General features: G+C 38.3%; 1 protein-coding gene across 6 annotated transcripts; it reads right to left on the reverse strand.

The window, feature by feature from the left end:
- Positions 1-842: 842 nt before the first annotated feature.
- Positions 843-22,033, reverse strand: LOC129268215 (cytosolic beta-glucosidase-like). 6 transcript variants are annotated; one of them, XR_010294660.1, is made up of 10 exons: positions 21,803-22,033; positions 12,291-12,588; positions 10,141-10,328; positions 9,166-9,360; positions 8,064-8,376; positions 6,436-6,586; positions 4,940-5,054; positions 3,600-3,768; positions 1,049-2,460; positions 843-960 (listed from the first exon to the last, which is right to left on the reverse strand). XR_010294660.1 is itself a non-coding variant. In XM_054905792.2 (9 exons), exons 2-9 carry the CDS (start codon positions 12,517-12,519, stop codon positions 2,237-2,239), a joined length of 1,584 nt encoding a protein of 527 aa, XP_054761767.2. In that variant the 5' UTR covers positions 12,520-12,588; positions 21,803-22,033; the 3' UTR covers positions 843-2,236. The 6 variants fall into 6 exon arrangements, 3 of the variants coding, with proteins under 3 accessions (XP_054761767.2, XP_063960849.1, XP_063960848.1); XR_010294661.1 differs by lacking the exon at positions 21,803-22,033 and adding an exon at positions 13,034-13,376; XR_010294659.1 differs by lacking the exon at positions 21,803-22,033 and adding an exon at positions 13,133-13,338.
- Positions 22,034-22,255: the final 222 nt, after the last annotated feature.

Raw genomic sequence — 22,255 nt, forward strand, 5'->3', positions numbered from 1 at the left:
ATAATTTCACCCGTGTATCAAATATCCGTAAGTACGATACTCGAAATAGTAATTTTAATTTTGTATTACCAAAACGTGAAGGACATATAGGGAACACTTTTTATTTTAATGGCATCCAATCTTGGAATGCTCTTCCTATTAAACCAAGTAAAAGCAGATAAAATATTTTCTCAATTTAAGAGTGCATTAAACTGGAAGCTACTCGAGAGCAGTATTACCAGTAAAAATCACACATTTTGTACAGTTGGTTTCTAGTATTGTAGATAATGTAGGGTAAGTTAAAATATAATATTGTTTCATATATTAGGAAGATTGTTGTTTGCTTCAGATGTTTGCATATTATTTGACTGATGTATATGTATGTATGTCATTATTATTTTTCTCCATATTCCAATACTTGTCGTAGTTTATACATTTTGTTACAATATGTTAATGTTTTATACTAACTAAAGGACCCCATTGGAAATAAGCCTTTCGGCTTTCATGGGCTATCCTGTCAAGGTATTCTTCAATGTCATTGTAATCTCCTGTGATATTCTTGACGAATAAAATCAAATCAAATCAGTACACTCCTTCTAATGACTACACTCCATTCCAAAAGATACTCCACATTCTCACCTTCACTTTCTCGTCTCTTCGTTTCACTTCTACCTCAATCCATTTTTCTTAGTCCCTACTAGGACTTTCCACATATGGCGTACCGTAAACCACTTTTGCGACTGATCTGTATTTTCTTCCTGGCGACGATTGTTTTAGCATAAGTGGATGATCGAGAAGTACCAGTGACAGTCTGGGGTACAATTTCAGCCGCGGACCTTCAATGAGTCTCAAAACAATTCTCGTTATTATTGGAAAATGAAAATGTTAATGGCATTATCAATCCCAAGCTGTGCACAATAAAATAAAAAATACATGATTTAGTATACAAATGATGCATGGGTTAGAGTGGGTCAGTAGGAACTGTGTGCACAAGGTAACTTTGGCATGGTTTAGACCATAATGCCAAAGTTACCGCGTGCACACAGTTCCACTGACCCACGAAAGAAACCCATGCATCATCTGTTTTATAGAATGGAAACATTTTATTGAATAAACCACAAAAATTAATGATTTACCGGATGCATGATAATTTCATGCGTCCAGTAAATTCAATTTACTGGACGCATGAAAATATTTACTGGACGCATGATTTTTTTTACCGGACGCATGATTTTTTACCGGATGCATGAAAATTCCAAAATGTACTGCAGACCCTTTGATAACCCTGGAAAACATAAATATGTATGCCTAACTTGATAATATGTTTGCACAAAGGCATCATTATACCCAAAATGCCAGATACAGCTTTGCATTGACTAGATCTATGAGGCAGCCTCAGACCTCCAATAGCTGTGTGTGTATGCCCGGGCCGCGCCGGTGGCCAGTGCCTACGGCTGCCTGGGCCCGCAGTGGAGATTTGGCTGTGCACAGCCAGCCCAGGGCAGTAGATCTATAAACGTTAGATCGTATGTCTGGACTTCTCAACTAACGAGTATGCAGGCAGTTTTAATCCCTATGACAATTACGGTAACGTATTTGTACTTACAGATCATTTTGCATCCTTTATTTGATTCATTCTGCCTTGATCGAAAATTCAAAATTTTGACGTAAACAAGCGTAACAGTACATGTGCGATGACATCACAATTACCTTTTAGGACGATAGCTTGTTTACAGTGGATATCGTTCATGCAGCCCAGTAAAAATTCTTGCATAGCTCTCAACCAATCAGATTGCAGGGATTTTCCCATCCATTCTATAATACACTCAGGAACATCGCCAAAGTATATTGCTTCAATTCAATGACATTTAGGCAGTACAATCATGACAATTAGACAATTGATAACGTACAAATTAAAACCCTCATCTGTCTCAAAAACTTACATGTAATGAAATGTAAACAAACTGCAACATGACTTAGGTGTCATTTAGAAATATCACACACTTAGGCAATTAATAAATGAACGCTGTCGTATAGTAATTACGAATATGTATAGTACGTCTTATTCAATCTTAATGCTTTGGTGGCAAAAGTGGCCAAAGTTGTCTCTTGTTCATAACCCATCCTTGGAATCGGTCTATTTCGGCTTGAAGCCATTGTTCTTCACAATTGTTGCGCAGGTCTTCGCGTAGGTCTTGGCAGATGTCTTTGTCGTCCTTGGCCGTTGAGGATCGGTTAAGTTAAAATTGTCTCTAGGTCACAACTCATCCTTGGCACCGGTCTCCTTCGGCTTGAAGCCATTGTCGTTCACAATCGCTGCGTAGGTCTTTGCAGATGTCTTTGCCGTCCTTGGTCGCTGAGGATCAGTAAAGTCTACGTGGTGCAAGCCAAAGCGGGCATCGTATCCTTCAACCCATTCGAAGTTATCTATCAAGGACCACGCAAAGTAGCCACGTAGATTGACACCATCTAGGTGATGAGCTGTGAATTAAAAGCATGGTAATGATTATAGTTTTTAATACATTGTTTCTAAGCGTTACATTATATTACCCCGGTATTACATGGCTAGCCTGTTCTGGTAGTTAAGTTCAAAAGGTGACTACTCACACAGGCCGATGGCCAAATTTTAAAGGCACGGTGACTCTGTCTTGGCGCTTTTTTCAAAGACTCTGGCCCGTATTCTGAAGTCGGGTTTAACTTAAACTCAGGTTTAAAGTTGTGGTTTAAGTATGGATAGTCAATTGTTACATAAATCACCAATGGTAGAGATATCATATTTCAGCTCATTTGGCTCTCAAATCATTCATAATTGTGTAGGAATTATAAATAGATGATTGTCTTCACCATCGATGAATCAGGAAAGAGCACAGTAAACATAAGAACCATACAGCTTAATAAAAATTTTGACACTTTTGGCTTCCCATAATTTTAGCACAGAGATAGACCATGGTCTAAGTTAAACCTGATTTCAGAATACGGGCCTGTGTTTCCAGGTATCCCGGGAGTTTGGAAATATTATGTGACCATTTGTCAGAAAGGCAGGTATATAAAGGAATGTTTCAAGAATGATTTACATTATTGCTAATGAACTGAGTGAGAAACCAGCGCTTGACATGATGGTTTAACAAGTCAGGTAGGTCTACCAAAATCCTACAGTCCCTTGCACAATATTCCCGATTCAATTAAATTGAATACTATTTATATTGAGCCCTTTGAGGTTTCTACCTCGTTACTAAGGTTGGTATGCTTACATAAGCCTAATTACAAACGGGATATATATTTTTGAAGTAATTTAGAACCAATGAGCACACGTGAAATCATCCATGGATATACATAGAACTTTTTTTTACTGACAGTGGTGCATAAGAGGCAAAATCTAATTATGGATATTAATTTTCGATACCGCGCACCATTTTTGAAATGTTCGAAAACGTTTAGAATAGTTACTTATACTTGTATATTATACTTATTTAAAACTTTATAGGTTATGATTACAATAAAGAACAGCAGGCCTCTATTGCTTTTGCCATGTTTGCGGTCAAGTTGTAACTTCATTTTTTTACATCAAACACCCTTCGTGTAACAACTGAGATAAAATCTGATAGAGAACTGGAACAGACCTTTGAGGGCCTCGTTCAGGTAAGCGCGAATATACTTCGATCTGACGTCATCGTTCAAGTTCCTAGGACTGCTCGATTCCGAGACACCGTTCTCTGTGATGTATATCGGCACGTCACCGTATGTTTCCTTGATCCACGCTAAAACACGTCTCATGCCCCATGGCACGACCTGGAATGTGAGATGAAATAGATGATACAAGTGTAGGAATTGAATGGAATACATGTAATGTCCGTCAGATGGATATATTAAACAAATATATAAGGCTTTGAGAAAGTATAGTGGAATTATTTATCCGAGGTTGGTCTGGCAATTACTATTTTTCCCCAGGGGCGAAGCCCCGAGGGAAATATAGTAGTTTTGCCAGTCCAACCGAGGATTAATAATTTCCACTATGCTTTCGAATGAAACGCCTGGTATATTTGTTTGATATCCTACTTTTGATAATTTACAACCAAAATCTATGTGTTGAGCTTGCAAAGTCCGATTACTTGAGTTGAATTACCTACTTTTCTCCGAGCCACCGCGCTCAGCGGAACGCAGATTAGTGCCTGCGCCGACGCATCGCTGGACTTGCCCGGGAGAGAGAGTGCGCTGGCCGGTGCGCCCGAGAGTTTAGCTAGATATCCAGTTTTGCGAAATAATGACGTCAGACCTCGATATATCCAAAAATATATCGAGGTCTGACGTCACGCAACATCATAGTTGAAATATATTAGGTCACATGATGCTACTTGAACCAATCACTATACAGGATTTACTCTATGTAGGATATAAAAGTAAATAACCGGCAGCCATGATTATAGGATTATGAAAATTCACCCACTGGCGATTGAGGCTCCTGACAAATACACGTGGCATACCTGACGGTCGCCTTCGGTTTCTTATACTACAACTCACGTTATTTGACTCAATCGTTGTCATTTGCAATCCGAAGCACCTGGGTCCCGTAACACGTACAAAGCGTAACGATGAATAGCAAATATGAAAAAACACTTCTTATTGGTTCCTGGTCAGTATTTTGAACCAAATGCACGTATAACATCCTGATTGGTCAGTCCATTTAGCGATTGATCGCTAAACAAAACTCATCTCCGGTATGCTTGTGTGTTATATGTCCGCCATATCGCTTTCAAATTATCAAAATAACTTGGGATTCTATTTCCTACAGTGTCCATTCGATTCTGCAATAAACTCTGCATTTCATCAGTCTTGGTCTTCAAATGGTAACTGCATCCGTTGTCTGATTTTCTAATTAAGGGTTAAATGCTTCGTTTATATTACAGAGCTACAGAGGGAGCTACCATGTCTCATAAACGCAAATGATTGTTATTTTGTTCACCTTTAGCCATGATAGCGATGCTTGCGGCCACGCGTCATCCTGAGATAACTCCACTCCAATGTCATCATCTATTGATGGTATCTTCATCTCTGACGGGTTTTTGTGCTTTACATACCTGCAGAATAAAAAAAAAGAAATAAAATTTGTCTTGGCATGATTGTGACAGTAAGAGCTTCAGTTCTATATGGCAGATGGTTTTGTCGGTCCTACGGTTTTTACGACTGTTCTTGGGATGAATCAGCGTTGAGATGGAAACGGCATGCATAGGCTTAATAATACTTTTTTCCCCAATACGTCAATGCGAGTTGTCCTCATCCTAAAATCGAAAATGTTTATTCACAGGCGCAACACTCTTAAACTCCACGGTAGAGAAATAGTTGTCAACACTTGTAGGATAATTCCTCGTCTAAAACAAGGCTCCTTGCTGATTACAGTGTACACCGTAAGTTTGGACTTCCAAATTCTTCGTGCGTTGAACATGGACCACTTAGTTTCAATGACATGATATAGCATCGGATAAATTTCGACAACACCTGAAAAGGTGTCATATTTGCGACAATTGCAGAACTAGACGTTAACTGGTTCACGCAGCAGAGTATATATATACATTTACATTCATCCTTTGAAAGAAATCTGAACATGGTATAGTCATCATCATGTCGATGGGTTAAAATAAGGCGTCACATATACACTGCAGGAAGAGCACAATGCACTAACTAACAATTCACTTTCTTTGGCGGCATGCTCTCTGTGTGAACTCTGGCAAGGAATCAAAAGTCGTTCAAATAGTACTGGAATTTTGTAATCGACGCTTGCAAGTCACAAGTACGATTAGTACAATTTATCTTATGAGAGCGTTCGCACGGTTTCATGTCCAATCGTATGATTGTGATTTGAACAACTGTTGTGATTAACTTCATGTCATTCGCAATCACCCCTGCAACGTAACTCGGATCACCAAAATGCAATGCGTCTGGCCGCAGGTGCAGCGGAATCCAGGAAGCGCTTCATAAACATTTTTATCTAACTAGTTGTCAGATCTGACAACCTTCCTTGACGTTGTTTGACTGAGAAGCACTGTTACTATGGTAACTGTCGGATAAAACAGGACTTGTCGGATAAAACGTCTACCACTGTGGTAATTTTTACTGCCTTTGTAATTCGTCCTGGAAAGATCAATGGCGATCTCAGCTTACGTCAGCCTGAAAATGTGTGATCGAAACCGAACAAACGGTCTCATGTCGACCGTATTTCAAAGGGGCATTCTGTCACGGTCATACCAACGAAACCGACTCAAGTCCGATCAAATCTATTACGTTATTACCAATAACATAATATCGGTCGGTTTTGGAGTCGACTTCGGTTACAGTCACACCAACGAAACCGACTCAAGGCCGATCACATCTATTACTTTGTTACCAATGACATACCATCGGTCGGTTTGGAGTCGTTTCATTGATGTGACTGTAATATTAACCAAATAATTGTATACTTACAGGGATGTGTAATGATTTAGGGCGTAGAAGTCAGCAGTACCTTCCAGCAATCTCTTCTCTTCTTCTGTAAAGCTGGGGAGTCTTGATGCAGTGAGACCCTGTGCTAGACTTCGATTACCTACATAGTCCTTAATTACAGCCGGATAGTCCCCTGAAAAAATCAAATATAATAGAGGCAGTGGATTTAGTTCCCAGGGGATGTTTCATAAAGCAGTTCGTAAAGTTACGCATGACTTTATAGACGACTGAAAGATGTTAATAAAGTGCTAATTCAGCTACATATGGATACATCTAGCACGAGAGAAGGTCACAAATCGTATGGAAAGTCAAGTATAACGAACATAGCTTTATGACACAAGACCTTTTCCTCACTTATGATCTACAACTAAGCACCATTTTGCATAACAGTTAAACTTATGGCAATTGTCATCAAACGAATGGAATCAGTGCAAGTGATTCGTAGTGGTCACGTCCTCTGAATTTCCTATTGGCAAATGACTCTATTCCGATGGTTTTACAATGGATTTTACACTCGCAATGTGAACATGGTATGCCTTCTGCTAATGGTTTCGTGTACTAGTTCAGGCCTCGTTAACATTTCCACAAAAAAAAACTTCGAGACGTGGCTTATGCAAGGTCACACCGGCAAACCTGACTAAACACCGATCAAATATACTATAATGACTTAAATAACATCGGTCAGCTAGAGTCGGTTTTGTTGGCATTTAAGCAGAAACTGGACAGTCCCTGAAATAATTAGAACTTAGAAGAATATGAAAATTTGTATCAAGTCTAGAGTTAACATTATTTCTGTGTCTCATACAGTCGAATTTATTCATCATTCTTTTTTAAATCATGATTTATTTCAGTCAGCTCTTTCTCTCTTACGAAGTGCGCCATGATAACATCCTCTCTTACACTTTTCTCTCTTCAGCATCCTCTTCGTTCAGACCAGCCTTACTGATTTCTTTCTTTACCGTATCTTCCATAACTGAGAAATTTTGAGATTGAAATATACAGAATGGACCAAATAGGTACATGTTCGTCTACCATAGACGTAAACATAGTGTATGAACACTAAAGGGCGGAGACATGGGTGGTTACTTTATCATCGATTGCTGCCTAGTTTGCCGAGCTCCATAAAGCTGATCGCAAGTTGCACTAAGGCCTGTATTCTGAAGTCAGGTTCAACTTGGACCATGGTCCAACTCTGTGCCAGAATTATGGGAAGCCAAAAGTGTCAAAATTGTAATTAAGTTGTATGTTTTCTATGTTTACTGTGCTCTTTCCTGATTCATCGATGGTGAAGACAATCATCTTTTTATACTTCCTAGACAATTATGAATGATCTGAGAGCCAAATGAGCTGAAATATGATATCTCTACTGTTAGTAATTTATATAACAATATGCTATCCATACTTAAACCACAACTTTAAACCGGAGTTTAACTTAAACCCGACTTCAGAATACGGGCCATAGTTTACTGGTCACCCTTTCGTGTGGTAAATTGTATACTCCAAATAGTTATTAGATTTCATTTAGCTCCCATGAAAGGGTTGGCAGTTGTGGGTCAAGTCGTGCCTGGCGTACGAACAGCTTTATGAAACATCACCCTTGATGAACTTACCGTTGCCGAATATTGGATTCGCTACGAGACCGATCCTCAACTGCCTTGCTCTTTCTGCAGCATCGGCATCGGCTCGTGCCTCCGTCAACGGCTCGAACCACAAACCCTCGATGTTAATCGATATCACGCCTCCTTGCTCCTTGCGGTATTTGCGATCGTAGGTATGCCATGCCCGCCCGTGTGCTTTGAGCATGGTGTGGATTACCCGATACACGCCGTATCCCGGGTGTGTGCTTCCTGGAGGAAAGATACCCACCTCGTAACCTAGTTCGGACTCGCAGAGTGCTTGGTTGATGGTGAACCACATCTTAACCTTGATGCAAAAAATACAATAAAATAAATAAGGCATAGGTAGAAGTGTGTCATAGATGGTTTCAAATATCTGGCCATGCTTTTCCCCCAAATATAAATTGTTCAGACACATAAACTTGGTAGGAAAGAACCACATTTTAACTTTGATCCAATAATAAATCAGATAAGGCACAGGCCCATGTGTCCTAGTTGGTTTTAGTTATCTGGCCTGCTTTCTATCAGGTATAAATCATGTACACTTGGTAGAACCATGGAGGTAGAACAGGTAGAACAGACTGAAGAGCAAATGCATAATATCCTCCGAATGCACCCCTAAAAATCTCCTTTATGATGGATAAATACTTAGTATACCTGCTATTAACGTAATATTAAAACATCTTCTCACTGCCATATTTACGAGAACAAACTTTTAAATTCTTTCCGAAAATTGTATATGCCTTAAAAAGTTGACTTCAGACCCATGTTAGGAATGTTTCATTTAAGACTTAGTAGCTGTCCAAGTTACTTCACCAAATCTTACTAGGAGCAAAATTATTTTTAGATCCAAAATCCACCATTAAGCAATCTGCTCAGACGACTTGCGTGTTACATCCCAGCTGAGAAGTTTAGCAGCATATTAGACATAGCGGCGTTATCTTCATTGTTGTGCTATACTACATTGTACCAATTTGATGTACATTTCATTGCCGAAATAAAACATGTTAACCAATAATAATAACAAAGAAGGTGTCCATATAATAGGTTACAATAGTTGTAACTATAGATGAAACGGGCCGAACCCTTTACCCACTTTTGAACCGAACTCCTTGAAACAGAAGTCAGCGTAGTCGTTGAAATAGACCATCATCATCTCATTCTGCCATCCACCAAGATCTTGCAACCTCTGGGGAAGGTCGAAGTGATAAAGGGTTACTGCAGGCTGGATGTTGGCAACAAGGAGCGCATCGATCACACGGTGGTAGTACTGTAGCCCTGCGGGATTCACCTGTATGGTAGTAAAAGTAAAAGGATAAGGTAAAAACAAGTTGTTTGCCGTAACATGATCAACACAAGTAGAATCTGCCGTTATTGTTTTTTTAATTTTCATCCAGATTTGACCCATACAAATGGGCCGACAAATCCCAATTTTAAGAAACTGTAAAAAAAACAATACCACGAAAGAACATCGTCCATATTGTGAGTAAGGGACGCTCGTGTACGACCCAGCCTCGATCTTCATATTGTGTGTAGACGGCTGTAAGATGTGAGGAGTCCCCTGCGCTGCACGAACAATAAAATTTAAAAAATAACTAGCTTTCCTACCATACCAATCAGAGTCTCTCTCATATGTCTCTGACTTTTGCCGAATAAACATTTGCACGAACAAGAAAATTTAAAAAATAACTAGCTTTCCTACCATACCAATCAGAGTCTCTCTCATATGTCTCTGACTTTTGCCGAATAAACATTTGACAGATCAAGACAGGTTAACTAAATTCCCTCATCCGCCGATTTAGGTGAACAAATTAGGAAATTCTCAAGAGGACAAAGAGATCATATCATGGAGAAGAAAGAGTGGACAATTATTGGGAAGATATGTAGCTTGGCCAGGATGATGGGAGGAGGTGAAAGAATATGAAAAGAAGATCATACTTATCGGAAGAAGAGGAAATAGAATAATAAGCATACTAGTAGTAGCAGCCAGTAGAAGAAGAAGCACAAGGCGAAATAAAAGAATTAAAAGAAGATAAAAATGAACAAGAATACATTCATGATTCTTTTATACCTCATCGACAAAACCATTGGGAAAGATCCTGGACCAGGATATTGAGAACCGGTAATGGGTGACTCCTAGGCCAGAGATCAGACTGATGTCTTCTGCATATCGATGATAACTATCACAAGCCACGTCGCCATTGGCGTCGTTTTGGATCTTACCAGGTGTGTGGCTAAACGTGTCCCAAATTGACGGACCTATGGATGGATGGGAATTAAAAAGACGTCTTGGATGCATTGCTTTACTGTCATTAGGGAGTTTATGCTTCCACGAAGATAGACGGATTCAAGAAAATAGAAAATGAATTGTCAAATGCTCTTCATGCAATGAACAAGTACAACCAAGAATTCTTTAAGTTGTGTATCAAGCAACATTTTTGCAATTATTCATCAGCTCCGAAGATTAGGACAAAATTGCTGTTCTGGTCCACCAATTTTCGACCAGGACCTTGAAGTTTTTCTTTTTCATTTTACTGGCATTTTCTATACATTTACTGTGTTCTTAAATATATCGTCCTTCGTTGAATCAAGAACTTCCCATTGTTTCTTACAGACTGAACGAGACACCATACATCATAACATTCTTGACGTCATGGACTCTGGCAGAACAGACCGCCTTTTCATCTAAACACCAAGCGCAAGTTTTAAAATGGCGCTTCCAATTGGTTGAAAATCAAATTGCGTTAGATTGCTTAAATTATATTTGATTACATCTGTTTCTATTAGTAGTCCCATATGTGTGAAAAACGGAACCATAGAATCGAGCATATACGCTCCAGTCAAAATGGTTAATAGCCGAAATGTATAGACTGCTAAATTTTCTGCACTTTCATATTTGCGTGGAATTTGTCTTCATGTTGTTTGCACAGACCATGGCAGGTAACACAAAGCTTTGCAAATACCGTAGAACATTGACGTGTATTGTAATTGTGTATCTGAGAGTTAAGGGGAAATAAGTCTTTTAGTTGGCAAATTTGGGGGCAAAAATGAAGATTAAACATGAAAATCAGACAATTAAATGCAACTAACTCGTCAAAAGGGAGCAATTTTAGCTGAAGGAATGAAGGTTTACTAGGGTGTCTGAAAGTCGAATTGGTGATGCATAAGGCCCTTATGATTTTCTTTTGTAAAACTTTTAGTTTGTCAATGTAAATCTTAAAAGTATTACCCCATGCAACATTGCAGTAAGTCAGATAGGGAAGCACAATGCTGGTGTATAAGATTCTTAGAATAGACCCAGGTAAAACACACCTTAACCTACATATAACACCTACACCTCGAGAAACCTTTGTACACACTGATTCGAAATGGGGTTTCCAAGTCAAATGCTCATCAATAATTACTCCTAGAAATTGAATATGCTCACTACGAGCAACATTGTGGCCCCCAACATCAAGAATATTGACAACGTCTGGAATAATTTTGCCTCGTGATCGAAAAATAATACATTTAGTTTTCTTAACATTTAGCAAAAGTTTATTACAACAGAACCATGCAAGTAACTTTTTAATTTCTACATTTGCAACTGAAATAAGAGTAGCAACGTTTCTATTAGACAATAGTAAACTTGTGTCATCAGCAAACAGAGAATACAAAAACACATTTGATGAGTAAATGATGTCATTGACATAGATTAAAAATAACAAAGGACCAAGTACCGAACCCTGACTGCAATGTACAATATATCATGAAAATCAAGCGTACCTACGATTAATCGGTGACCTTTGTGTTACGGGAACCATGTCTGCATAGTGTCAGGGAAACTATTAAGTGTCTGTTGTCTCTTACGAAACGGATGCAAGGTGTGTAAAGACAACATTGAAGGGTGAACCTATATTTTTTAGCTGAACAAATTGATGCCGATTATTCGATTACACTAGTACTAGGCCCCGTTGCCTGACTATTATGGTAACTCTGCCATCCAATTATAACTTCCTTGAAATCCTTTATTTGTATTGGCTGCTGAGCATCGTTAATATCTTAGTTACCATTGGATGCCAAATTTACCATATAATGGTAACTTTGATGCAACGGGACCCAGGCATTTAAATCTACATTCAAGCGCATACATTGCACTTATGTTGATATAGCTTTTTTTTCTTCTCGTTTATGTTTTATAGGATGCAACCGCATCGGACCACAGCTAGGTGGAGTCTTTACCTTTTCCATCTTCGTCCCACGCCCCTTCGATCTGGTAGGCAGATGACCCAACACCCCAGATGAATCCTTCAGGAAATGTCCCCTCGATCAGGGAATCACGCTGAGGATCATTGAAGACATTGGGATATATGAACTGATCGCTGGACGACGTCGTTGACCAGGCAGTTGGAACCATGACTTGGAGTATGACGACGACGAAGACCAGGAAGAAGCAAAATGTAGAAGCCATAGCTATCAAAAGTTTGTGGTGCTTAGCAATTTTCCAAGTGTCTAAAATCTGTTAGCTAGTTTGCTGTATCTGCAGAAGAAATATAAATAAGGAATGTAAGGTGGCCCTACCCGATTCGAATATCTTGGCAATAAAGAAATCTATTCGACCAATGGTGTGTTCAATGTCGATTTCCATATTTAAACAGAAACTTTAATCATGATTTAAAAAAACGCTAATATAACGAGAAAAAAGGGTATTGTTCTTTAGATGACTGTGTAAATAAAGCAAACTTTCAAGCTTGTGGTGTTGAAAAATCGGTGATCATGTGACTTTTTAAGAGTCGATACCGCCAAAATCTATGAAAATGCTATTGATGAATGACTTTAAACGGAGATTATCAAATCCATTTCGTAACAAATGCATGACATATGTAAAGATCTACACGATTTGTGTGTGCGCCCATCTTGAGTATAGTGTTCGAACCCTCTAATTTTACATCAAAATAAATTCTTCAGAAGATAAAGCAAGATACCGCAAGACTGTCAGAGAGGAACATCAGTTAGAGCCTGGTTTACATGAAGCAATCGTTAACAAACTAGAATCACTTTCGCAATCGCAGGCTAATTCTTACACTGTCACACATTGTATTCCAAGATGCACTCCTAGCAAATCAACATGTTTCTCAAAGCCACCTCTAGCATGTCTCGGCAGAAATAGTCCCAATTTGACATGTTTGACGAGACTGTTGCATTAACGTTTTATTGTATTAAAAATTAACATTTCGCCGTTGTTCATACCAGTATACGTTGTATTGCTCTTGCACAGATATTTTAGTATGGCTTTGTGACCCCTAGCTTCATTATCTCAACAAGATTAAAAGGGTACAAAGTACAAAGCATATTGACGAATGTTTCGATGTAAGATGTTATCAATTCAATTCCTTCCTTTTACAGTAATTGTAAATTGTGATAATATATGTTATCATTTTGAAAAACCATTCATCCGATGAAGGATTAATTGTGATCATGGTGCTCAAAAGAGGACACAATGAATGTGACAGACGTGCTCTTTGCATAGGGACGTATTCGGCTTAGGGCATGGGCCGCGAAACGATTTCTAAAGTGTGTGTGTGTGGGGGGGGGGGTGCACGAGCAGAAAGTGTGGGGCTGACAATGCAAAAAAAAATCAGATGATAATTTTACGTCTTTGTGCATAGCTGTATACAATTTCTGGTGATAAAGGCTAATGGTTTGAATATCATCCTTGGGAAATTGTCATAATGGTTCCCTTCCACCGTATTTTAAGTAGAATGGTAGTAACCTTGAGCACACCCTTTAAAGTGCAATGGAACTTATACTACATTTAGTCCGGCAGCCCAGGAGGTTTATTCAACCGAAAGCCGGACAAGCAAATGACCCCATAGCTGGATGGCATGGACCCTGAAGTTTACAAAAATGCATTGCTGCCGGGTTCTATCCGTGGTCTTCCCTCCGAAATGACGTAATATATGACGTCACTACAAAATGGCCCTATTTCACCATTTTTTAGACATTCTACACATAGCATGAAGTCAAGGGGAAATATCTCAGCTAAATCATGCTTGTTTTGTATGAAACTTTCAAAATATATTGTTCAAATAGTGCACAAGAGATATGCAAAATTTCACGAACAGGAATTATTGTTTACATATGCAAATTACGTAATGAAATTTGCATATCATTAGTTTGGGAGATTTCTTGCATCAAAAATTGTCGAAAATCGAATCAGAAATTTTATTTTCTTTTTTAATGTACTTTATTTAATATATTTCCTCTCAAGCATAATATTATTCCCTTTATCTATATCTCTACTTTTAGAAAATATATGCCAATAATTGGAAATAACATTATAGACTGTGATTTCAGCCCCCTTTTCAATATGATGCGCACATAGAAATCATGCGTTTTTGGCCTATTTTTATCATATAGCTGAGGTGTGCGAACGATATGCCTACTTTATTGATGTTTCCTGCATTTTGCATGATATTTAATCTTCCAAACAACATATTTTCATCTTTATTACGTCTCTGCTAATAAATAAATGACTTCAGCAAAGATTGATTGCCCACTGGGCAGTCTATAGGCTACGTTTTCAGCCTAGTTTTCAACAACGAACCTATACCATGTATGACTGCATCGTTGTAGTCAAATCGGAAAAGGGGGTTCCTGTCTACCATCAAAATATTTTTCACTCAACGTTTTTGTATTTGCCTGAAGTGTCTAGTTAATGAATCTTGATGTTCTCTTTGCAAAATCGTGTCCAACGGGGTTCAAAATTGATATCTTTTGCGGCCTTCTTGGAGTTTTTTTTAATGAAAATCAATTATTTGTCAGAGTCTGACAATGGGACAATCTTAAATAAATACGCATTTCAGTATGATTTGGATAGTAGAAATCGGTTGAAATTGTTTTCTGTAATAATATATTTTGAAAAAAACAACAAGAATTTATAAATATAATTGAACCAAAATAATCATGTGCATTGACATCTATCTGTTTTATCTTGCATCGCATTTGTTGATGTGCCTAACATGCAGAAAAGTCATGTAACGTGCTTAGCGATCGATAGAAAGGTATGTATTACTTGTATCATGTGTATGAGGGTAAAAGGCATTTTCTACACAAAGCAACTTTTATAATAATGAAATCTCTTGAAAAAGATAGAGGATCGAGGCATTGCTCTGCGTTTTCATTTTGCATGCAATTACTTTCGGGCACCTTAAAGCATAGTCCCACAAGAGCCAGTAGAAGGTTACATACCACACCCTTATCCGTAGCTTGACTATTATGATATCGTGCTTTTCGGAGCCCCCAATGTGGCAAAATTTTGTTTTGTGTATGTATTTTTTTCTTTTAAATCACTAAGAGACAAAAGAGTAAGTTTTTCTCTATCGGCTACATATAAAGAAGTTAGGGCATAGCAAAGTCTACCCCTCAGGGGGCTGCCAAAGTCACCCAATCCTTTTTTGTATTTTGCCAATTTCTCGGAAAATTCGTCATTTTGGAGAACCATTGAGGCAAAAGGTGTTTCTGCCTTGCAGTAAAGCCCTTGTTTTTGTTTTGTAAGCACAAAGAGATGACAAAGTATGATCTTCTTTATCAGTTACATATAAAGATGTGGTAGCACAATGAAGCCTTCCCCCTTCAGGGGCTGCCGAACTCTTCCAACTTTTACGTCTATTTTCCCTCTTTATTGGAAAAAGTGCAGTGTTTGAGCCCCTATTCAGGCAAAGGGTCATTTCTGCTATATAGTTATGCTAGTTTTGATTTTGGAAACCACTTGGAAATAAAAGAATAGGCTTTTTTTCTATCAGCTACATAAAAAAGAGTAAAAAGAGTGCTGGCATATCGACTTCTTCATTCTTCAGAGGCTCCAAGATTGGCAGATTTTCCCATATATTGGAAAAAATATGGAAAAGGGGTGGGTGACTTTGGGAACCCCCAGAGGGGATAGGCTTTGCTGTGCAACCACTTTTTAGCAGCAGGTAGAAGAAAGCCTACTCATTTAATTCCACGTAGTTTCAAAAGAATAAAACTGGCTTTACTATATAGCAGAAACATTTTTTGCCTCAATGGGGGCTCGAAAATAGCATTTTCCCATAAATAGGTAAAATATGGAAAAGGGGTGGGGGATTTCGACGACCCCCTAAGGGCATATGCTCCAATATGCCAACACTTCTTTAGATGTAGCAGATAGAGGAAAATCTACTCTTTCGTCTCCATATAGTTTAAAAACAATAAAAATTTGCCTTACAACATAGCAGCAACACTTTTTGCCTCAATGGGGGCTCGAAAATAGCATTTTCCCATAAATAGGTAAAACATGGAAAAGGGGTAGGGATTTCGACGACCCCCTAAGAGGGTATGCTTTAAAATGCCAGCACCTCTTTATATGTAGCAGATAGAGGAAACTCGACTCTTTCGAATCCACATAGTTTAAAAGCAATAAAATTGGTTTTATTTCATAGCAGAAACACGTTTTGCTTCAATGGGGGCTCGAAAATAGCATATTTTCCCATAAATTTGCAAAATACGTAAAGGGGCGGGTAAATTCGGCAGTCCCGAGAGGGGGTAGGCTTTGCTGTACCAGCACTTCTTAATATGTAGCAGATAGAGGAAACTCTACTCTTTTGTCTCCATATGGTTTCAAACCAATAAAAGTGGCTTTACTACATAGCAGAAACACCTTTTGCCTCAATGGGGGCTCGAAAATAGCACATTTTCTCATAAATAGGTGAATTATGGAAAAGGGGTAGGTGATTTCGACGACCCCCTTAGGGGGTATGCTTAAATATGCCAGCACTTTTCTATATGTAGAAAATAGAGGAATGTCGACTTTTTCGTATCCACATAGTTTAAAAGCAATAAAAGTGGTTTTACGACATAGCAGAAGCACTTTTTTGCCTCAATGGGGGCTCGAAAATAGCATATTTTCCCATTAATGGGCAAAATACGTAAAAGGGGCGGATAACTTCAGCAGTCCCAAGAGGGGGTAGGCTTTGCTGTATCAGCACTCCTTTATATGTAGCAGATAGAGGAAACTCTAGCCTTTCGTCTCCATATAGTTTAAAAACAATAAAGGTGGCCTTACTACATGGCAGCAACACTTTTTGCCTCAATGGGGGCTCGAAAATAGCACATTTTCCCATAAATAGGTGAAATATGAAAAAGGGGTGGGTGATTTCGACGCTCCCTTAAGGGGGTATGCTTCAATATGCTAGCACTTTTTTATATGTAGCAGATAGAGGAAACTCTACTCTTTCGTATCCGCATAGTTTCAAAAGAATGAAAGTGGCTTAATTCCATATCAGAAACGTTTTTGCCTCAATCGGGGCTCCAAAATAGCATATTTTCCCATTAATGGGCAAAATACGTAAAAGGGGCGGATAACTTCAGCAGTCCCCAGAGGGGGTAGGCTTTGCTGTATCAGCACTCCTTTATATGTAGCAGATAGAGAAAACTCTACTCTTTCGTCTCCATATAGTTTAAAAATAATAAAGGTGGCCTTACTACATAGCAGCAACACTTTTTGCCTCAATGGGGGCTCGAAAATAGCACATTTTCCCATAAATAGGTGAAATATGAAAAAGGGGTGGGTGATTTCGACGCTCCCTTAAGGGGGTATGCTTCAATATGCTAGCACTTTTTTATATGTAGCAGATAGAGGAAACTCTACTCTTTTATCTCCATGGAGTTTCAAAAGAATGAAAGTGGCTTTATTCCATATCAGAAACGTTTTTTGCCTCAATCGGGGCTCCAGATTAGCATATTTTCCCGTAAATGGATAAAATACGTAAAAAGGGTGGGTAACTTTGGCAGTCCCCAGAGGGGATAGGCTTTGCTGTACCAGCACTTCTTTATATGTAGCAGATAGAGAAAACTCTACTCTTTTATCCCTAAGTGGTTAAACAACAGTAAAAATGCCTTTACTGCAAAGCAGAAACGTCTTTTCTTTTCAATGGGGCTCCAAAAATGTAGAATTTTCCAAGAAATGGGCAAAATACGAAAAAAGGATGGGGGACTCCGGCGGTCCCATAAGGGGGGGGGGGGGGTAGGCTTTACTGCGCCCTCATTTCTTTATAATGTAGCTGATAGACAAAAATTATACTGTCACAGAGGTTGCTTTTTGGTGTCATTTTATCGCAATATCGAGTAATATATGGTATTTGCCCTTTAACTAAGCAAATTTAGACATACATACTGTCATGAAGCGTTTCAGTATTATCGGTATATCATGTCCTCTTTCGTGTCGAATGCTGATATTGTGCAATAGTTGTTGATGTTAATGATTGAACAGATAGATATCAATGCACATGCAAATTTTTGACCAAAATCATGGCAATTTCGGGATGAATTTTATTTCAAAATATATTAGCTGTCCAGAAAACGAATTCAATCGATTTCTACTATCCGAATCATAGTGAAATGCGTATTCATTTAAGATTGTCCCATTGTCACACTCTGTGCAAAAAATATGAAAATAATAACTTTTCATTAAAAAAAAACCAAGAGGACCGCCAAAGATATCAATATTGAACCCCGTTGGACACGATTTTGCAAAGGGAAGATCAATATTCATTAACTAAATACAAAAACGTTGAGTGAAAAATATATTATGATGGTGCAAAGGAACTCCCATTTCCGACTCGACTACAATAATGCAGTCATACATGGTATAGGTTCATTGTTGAAAACTGGGCTGAAAACGAAGCCTATAGACTGCCCAGTGGGCAATCAATCTTTGCTGAAATCATTTATTTATCAGCAGAGATATAGTGGAGATGAAAATATGTTGTTTGGAAGATTAAATATTATGCAAAATGCAGGAAACATCAATAAAGTACGCATATCGTTCGCACACCTCAGCTATATGGTGAAAATAGGCCAAAAACGCACGATTTCTATGTGCGCATCATATTGAAAAGGGGGCTGAAATCACAGTCTATAATGTTATTTCCAATTACTGGCATATATTTTCTAAAAGTAGAGATATAGATAAAGAGAATGATATTATGCTTGAGAGGAAATATATTAAATAAAGTACATTAAAAAAGAAAATAAATTTCTGATTTGATTTTCGACAATTTTTGATGCAAGAAATCTCCCAAACTAATGATATGCAAATTTCATTACGTAATTTGCATATGTAAACAATAATTTCTGTTCGTGAAATTTTGCATATCTCTTGTGCACTATTTGAACAATATATTTTGAAAGTTTCATACAAAACAAGCATGATTTAGCTGAGATATTTCCCCTTGACTTCATGCTATGTGTAGAATGTCTAAAAAATGGTGAAATAGGGCCATTTTGTAGTGACGTCATATATTACGTCATTTCGGAGGGAAGACCACAGATAGAACCCGGCAGCAATGCATTTTTGTAAACTTCAGGGTCCATGTCATCCAGCTATGGGGTCATTTGCTTGTCCGGCTTTCGGTTGAATAAACCTCCTGGGCTGCCGGACTAATTTGTTATCAGGAAGTGAATTTGTGAACTGTGAATGCATGAAGAGGCTAAAATACCATGACAAAATAATTAATTTTTAACACAAAAGTCGAAACCGATATACAATTCAAACTTTAAATCGATCATCTGTTATCCCCATTTCCAATTTGTTAACTACAATGATTGTAGAGCATTATTAAAAGGGGGGTCTCTGGATGAAAATAATGTGAATTGAACAGATATAGTAAAAATCAGACAAACAAAACATTGAAAATTTTATCAAAATCGGACTAGCAATAACAAAGACAACACAGTTTTGCTCTATTTCGGTGAATGGTTCCATGCATGCCTTCATGAAGATGCAATGGACAAGCTGATGCCCTATATTTCGTTTTTATTTCATTGTATATCATATTTTCCCCTCCAAATGTTGTCCTCTAAAAATGAAACGAATTGACTGACTACTAATGTAATGCGTAAGACAATCATTGGTGTAATTTATTTTGTTACAAGAAAAACCATATACGCACATGTATGAAAATAAGAAAAATCTATACATGCAACATGAGAAATAAGGAAATTGGGGAGGTGACATCATCAGCCCACCTAATGTATAATCATGACAACGTGCATTTCCCTTAATTTTATCTCAAAATATTGATAAATAATTAACATTAAAAAACTTCCTTATTTTTTTTATCAGATTTAATATTATCGGCGTTTTGATCGGTGAAATTTATTCTATTTATCGAGATAAAATTATTTTTCAGCCCTGAGTAACCGTAAATGTGTGTAAATCTCAAATTATATCCGTAGTTTGAAATCATTGTCGGATAAATTATAAAAAAAAAACACCAACAACAATATTAAGTTACATAATTTGAAAGATGCGAAATAATATTTATGGTAGGCCAGGGGCGGATTCAGGATTTTCCAAGGGTGGGGGGCACAATTTCCCTACGAAATTTTGACAAGCAAAACAAAAAAAATCTTCTAACTAAAAATGATAGTCCTTTTATTCCTCGTAAAACTTGACGAGCAAAAAAAGAAGAAGAAAAAGGCCATCACTTGTGCATTCATTTCCATTAAAAACACTTTCAGTGTCTCTCAAGGGGGCACACTTGTGAATTAAAGAGCTACATTTAAAAAATGACTCTCAAAGGGGGAGCAAGGGTCGGATGTGCCCCCCCCCCCCCTCTGGATCCGCCACTGTGGTAAGCCTACATTCGGAAGTAAAGTTGTTTTAAAAATGTGGTAAACGGCTCTTTTTTTAAATAGGCATATAATATCCCAGACATGGCATAGGACGAAACTTTCAGGATACTCTTAATCGCATGTAGTAGTTAGTATTATGCATAAACAATGCTGCATTAACCCTCTATATCAACAAGAAAAAATAAACTTCGTCGTGAACGTGTTACGTTGGTTAAAGTCATGGGAAGTTAACTACACTTTGTAAGACTGCACACTTAAAGAGCTTTGGTGTTAAAACCCGGTGTTAAAACCATACTAGTTCGTGTCCGTTGATGACCATGCACAGTGTTCATGTTGCACAACACCAAAGAATGTAAAATGAACAACAACAAAAGGTGTTGTAATAACACTTATATAATTGTTAATCTACTAATCTGAGTAAACACCACAATTTAAGGTGCATGCCGGGGTGCATGCAAAGATACAGAACGATATTAATACGTCCGACAAGTGGTCGGATTTGGCAACTTTGATTTTGATTTGCTGAGAAGCTCAGTTCCTATGGCAATTAATTGTCGGGTAACACAGACTTTCTCTTAGTCTTACAAACTCTGTGACAATGCAGTTCACGAAACTCTCCCATATACTTGTTTTACAAAAGATGTAGCCGTCTTGCATGCCGTCATTAGTTCTGGCCATATATCCAGGCCGTCACGTATTGTGCACAAATAAGCTGCGGCTCTCATATGCAATGATTTATAATATATCCACCAAGTCACCATGGGGGAACAAGCTATAAGGTCATTGCTCTCTTTATACAACCAGGGCACTTCCCAGGCACGGGGGCACTTCACTGGTGTGGCCATGCTTGCATGCATGGGATATGAAATAATAGTCCATATAGCTACATGTTTACAGAGCAGCTATAGGACAATTGTCTGTGATATACTTCTTGAGGGTGTAACTATCCTATACCATCACCATGGCCTCCCGCTCTCTGTAAAATTATTAACACTATTATATTTATCTGTGATATGGACATATCACAGACATGTATTATGCTTTGAGGTGACACAGCAGTAACCGTACAAAACATGTGCGAGTGCACGGAGCGTACTCACCGCAGTTCGCATTACAGAAACCTGAACTTGACCATGATCGTTGATGGTGTAAAGCTGGTGTGTAGCATGTGTAGTACTGCTCCTTATCCAAGTGAGTGAACTGGTGAAAGTGATGAGAGATGTTAGTCTCCGATCTCAGGCTCTTTGTCACAGTGTTTAGAGTCAGGGTGGAGTCGGGTTTCCGCTAAATCGATTGTCAGGTGATCACGAATTGCGCATGAACTCATGGCCCTGAGAAGCGGGGGGGGGGGGGTGATTTCCCCAGGGGTACGTGTTGGGTGTATCATTCCCTGTATGCAGCACCCCTGGAATTCTGGTAAGTGTGAAAAAAATTTAAGAAATGCAAAATGACCTTCATTTTTTGGTCGAACGGTTTAATTTATTTTTATTATTATTTTTTTGCTTGTCAAATTTCTCTGGATCAAAATGACGTACATTTTTAGTGAAACCTTT

The sequence above is a fragment of the Lytechinus pictus genome, chromosome 9, assembly GCF_037042905.1.
Source record: "Lytechinus pictus isolate F3 Inbred chromosome 9, Lp3.0, whole genome shotgun sequence".
In the NCBI taxonomy this organism is placed as follows: Eukaryota; Metazoa; Echinodermata; class Echinoidea; order Temnopleuroida; family Toxopneustidae; genus Lytechinus; species Lytechinus pictus.

Bases quoted from the DNA above. Each gene is read 5' to 3' on its own strand.
- LOC129268215 (XM_054905792.2), bottom strand. From the start codon at position 12,519: ATGGCTTCTACATTTTGCTTCTTCCTGGTCTTCGTCGTCGTCATACTC. The intron at 5,055-6,435 runs GTAAGTATACAA...TTTATTCTGCAG, and splicing joins CTAAATCATTACACATCCCT to GTATGTAAAGCACAAAAACC. The intron at 3,769-4,939 runs GTGAACAAAATA...CTCACATTCCAG, and splicing joins CATCGCTATCATGGCTAAAG to GTCGTGCCATGGGGCATGAG.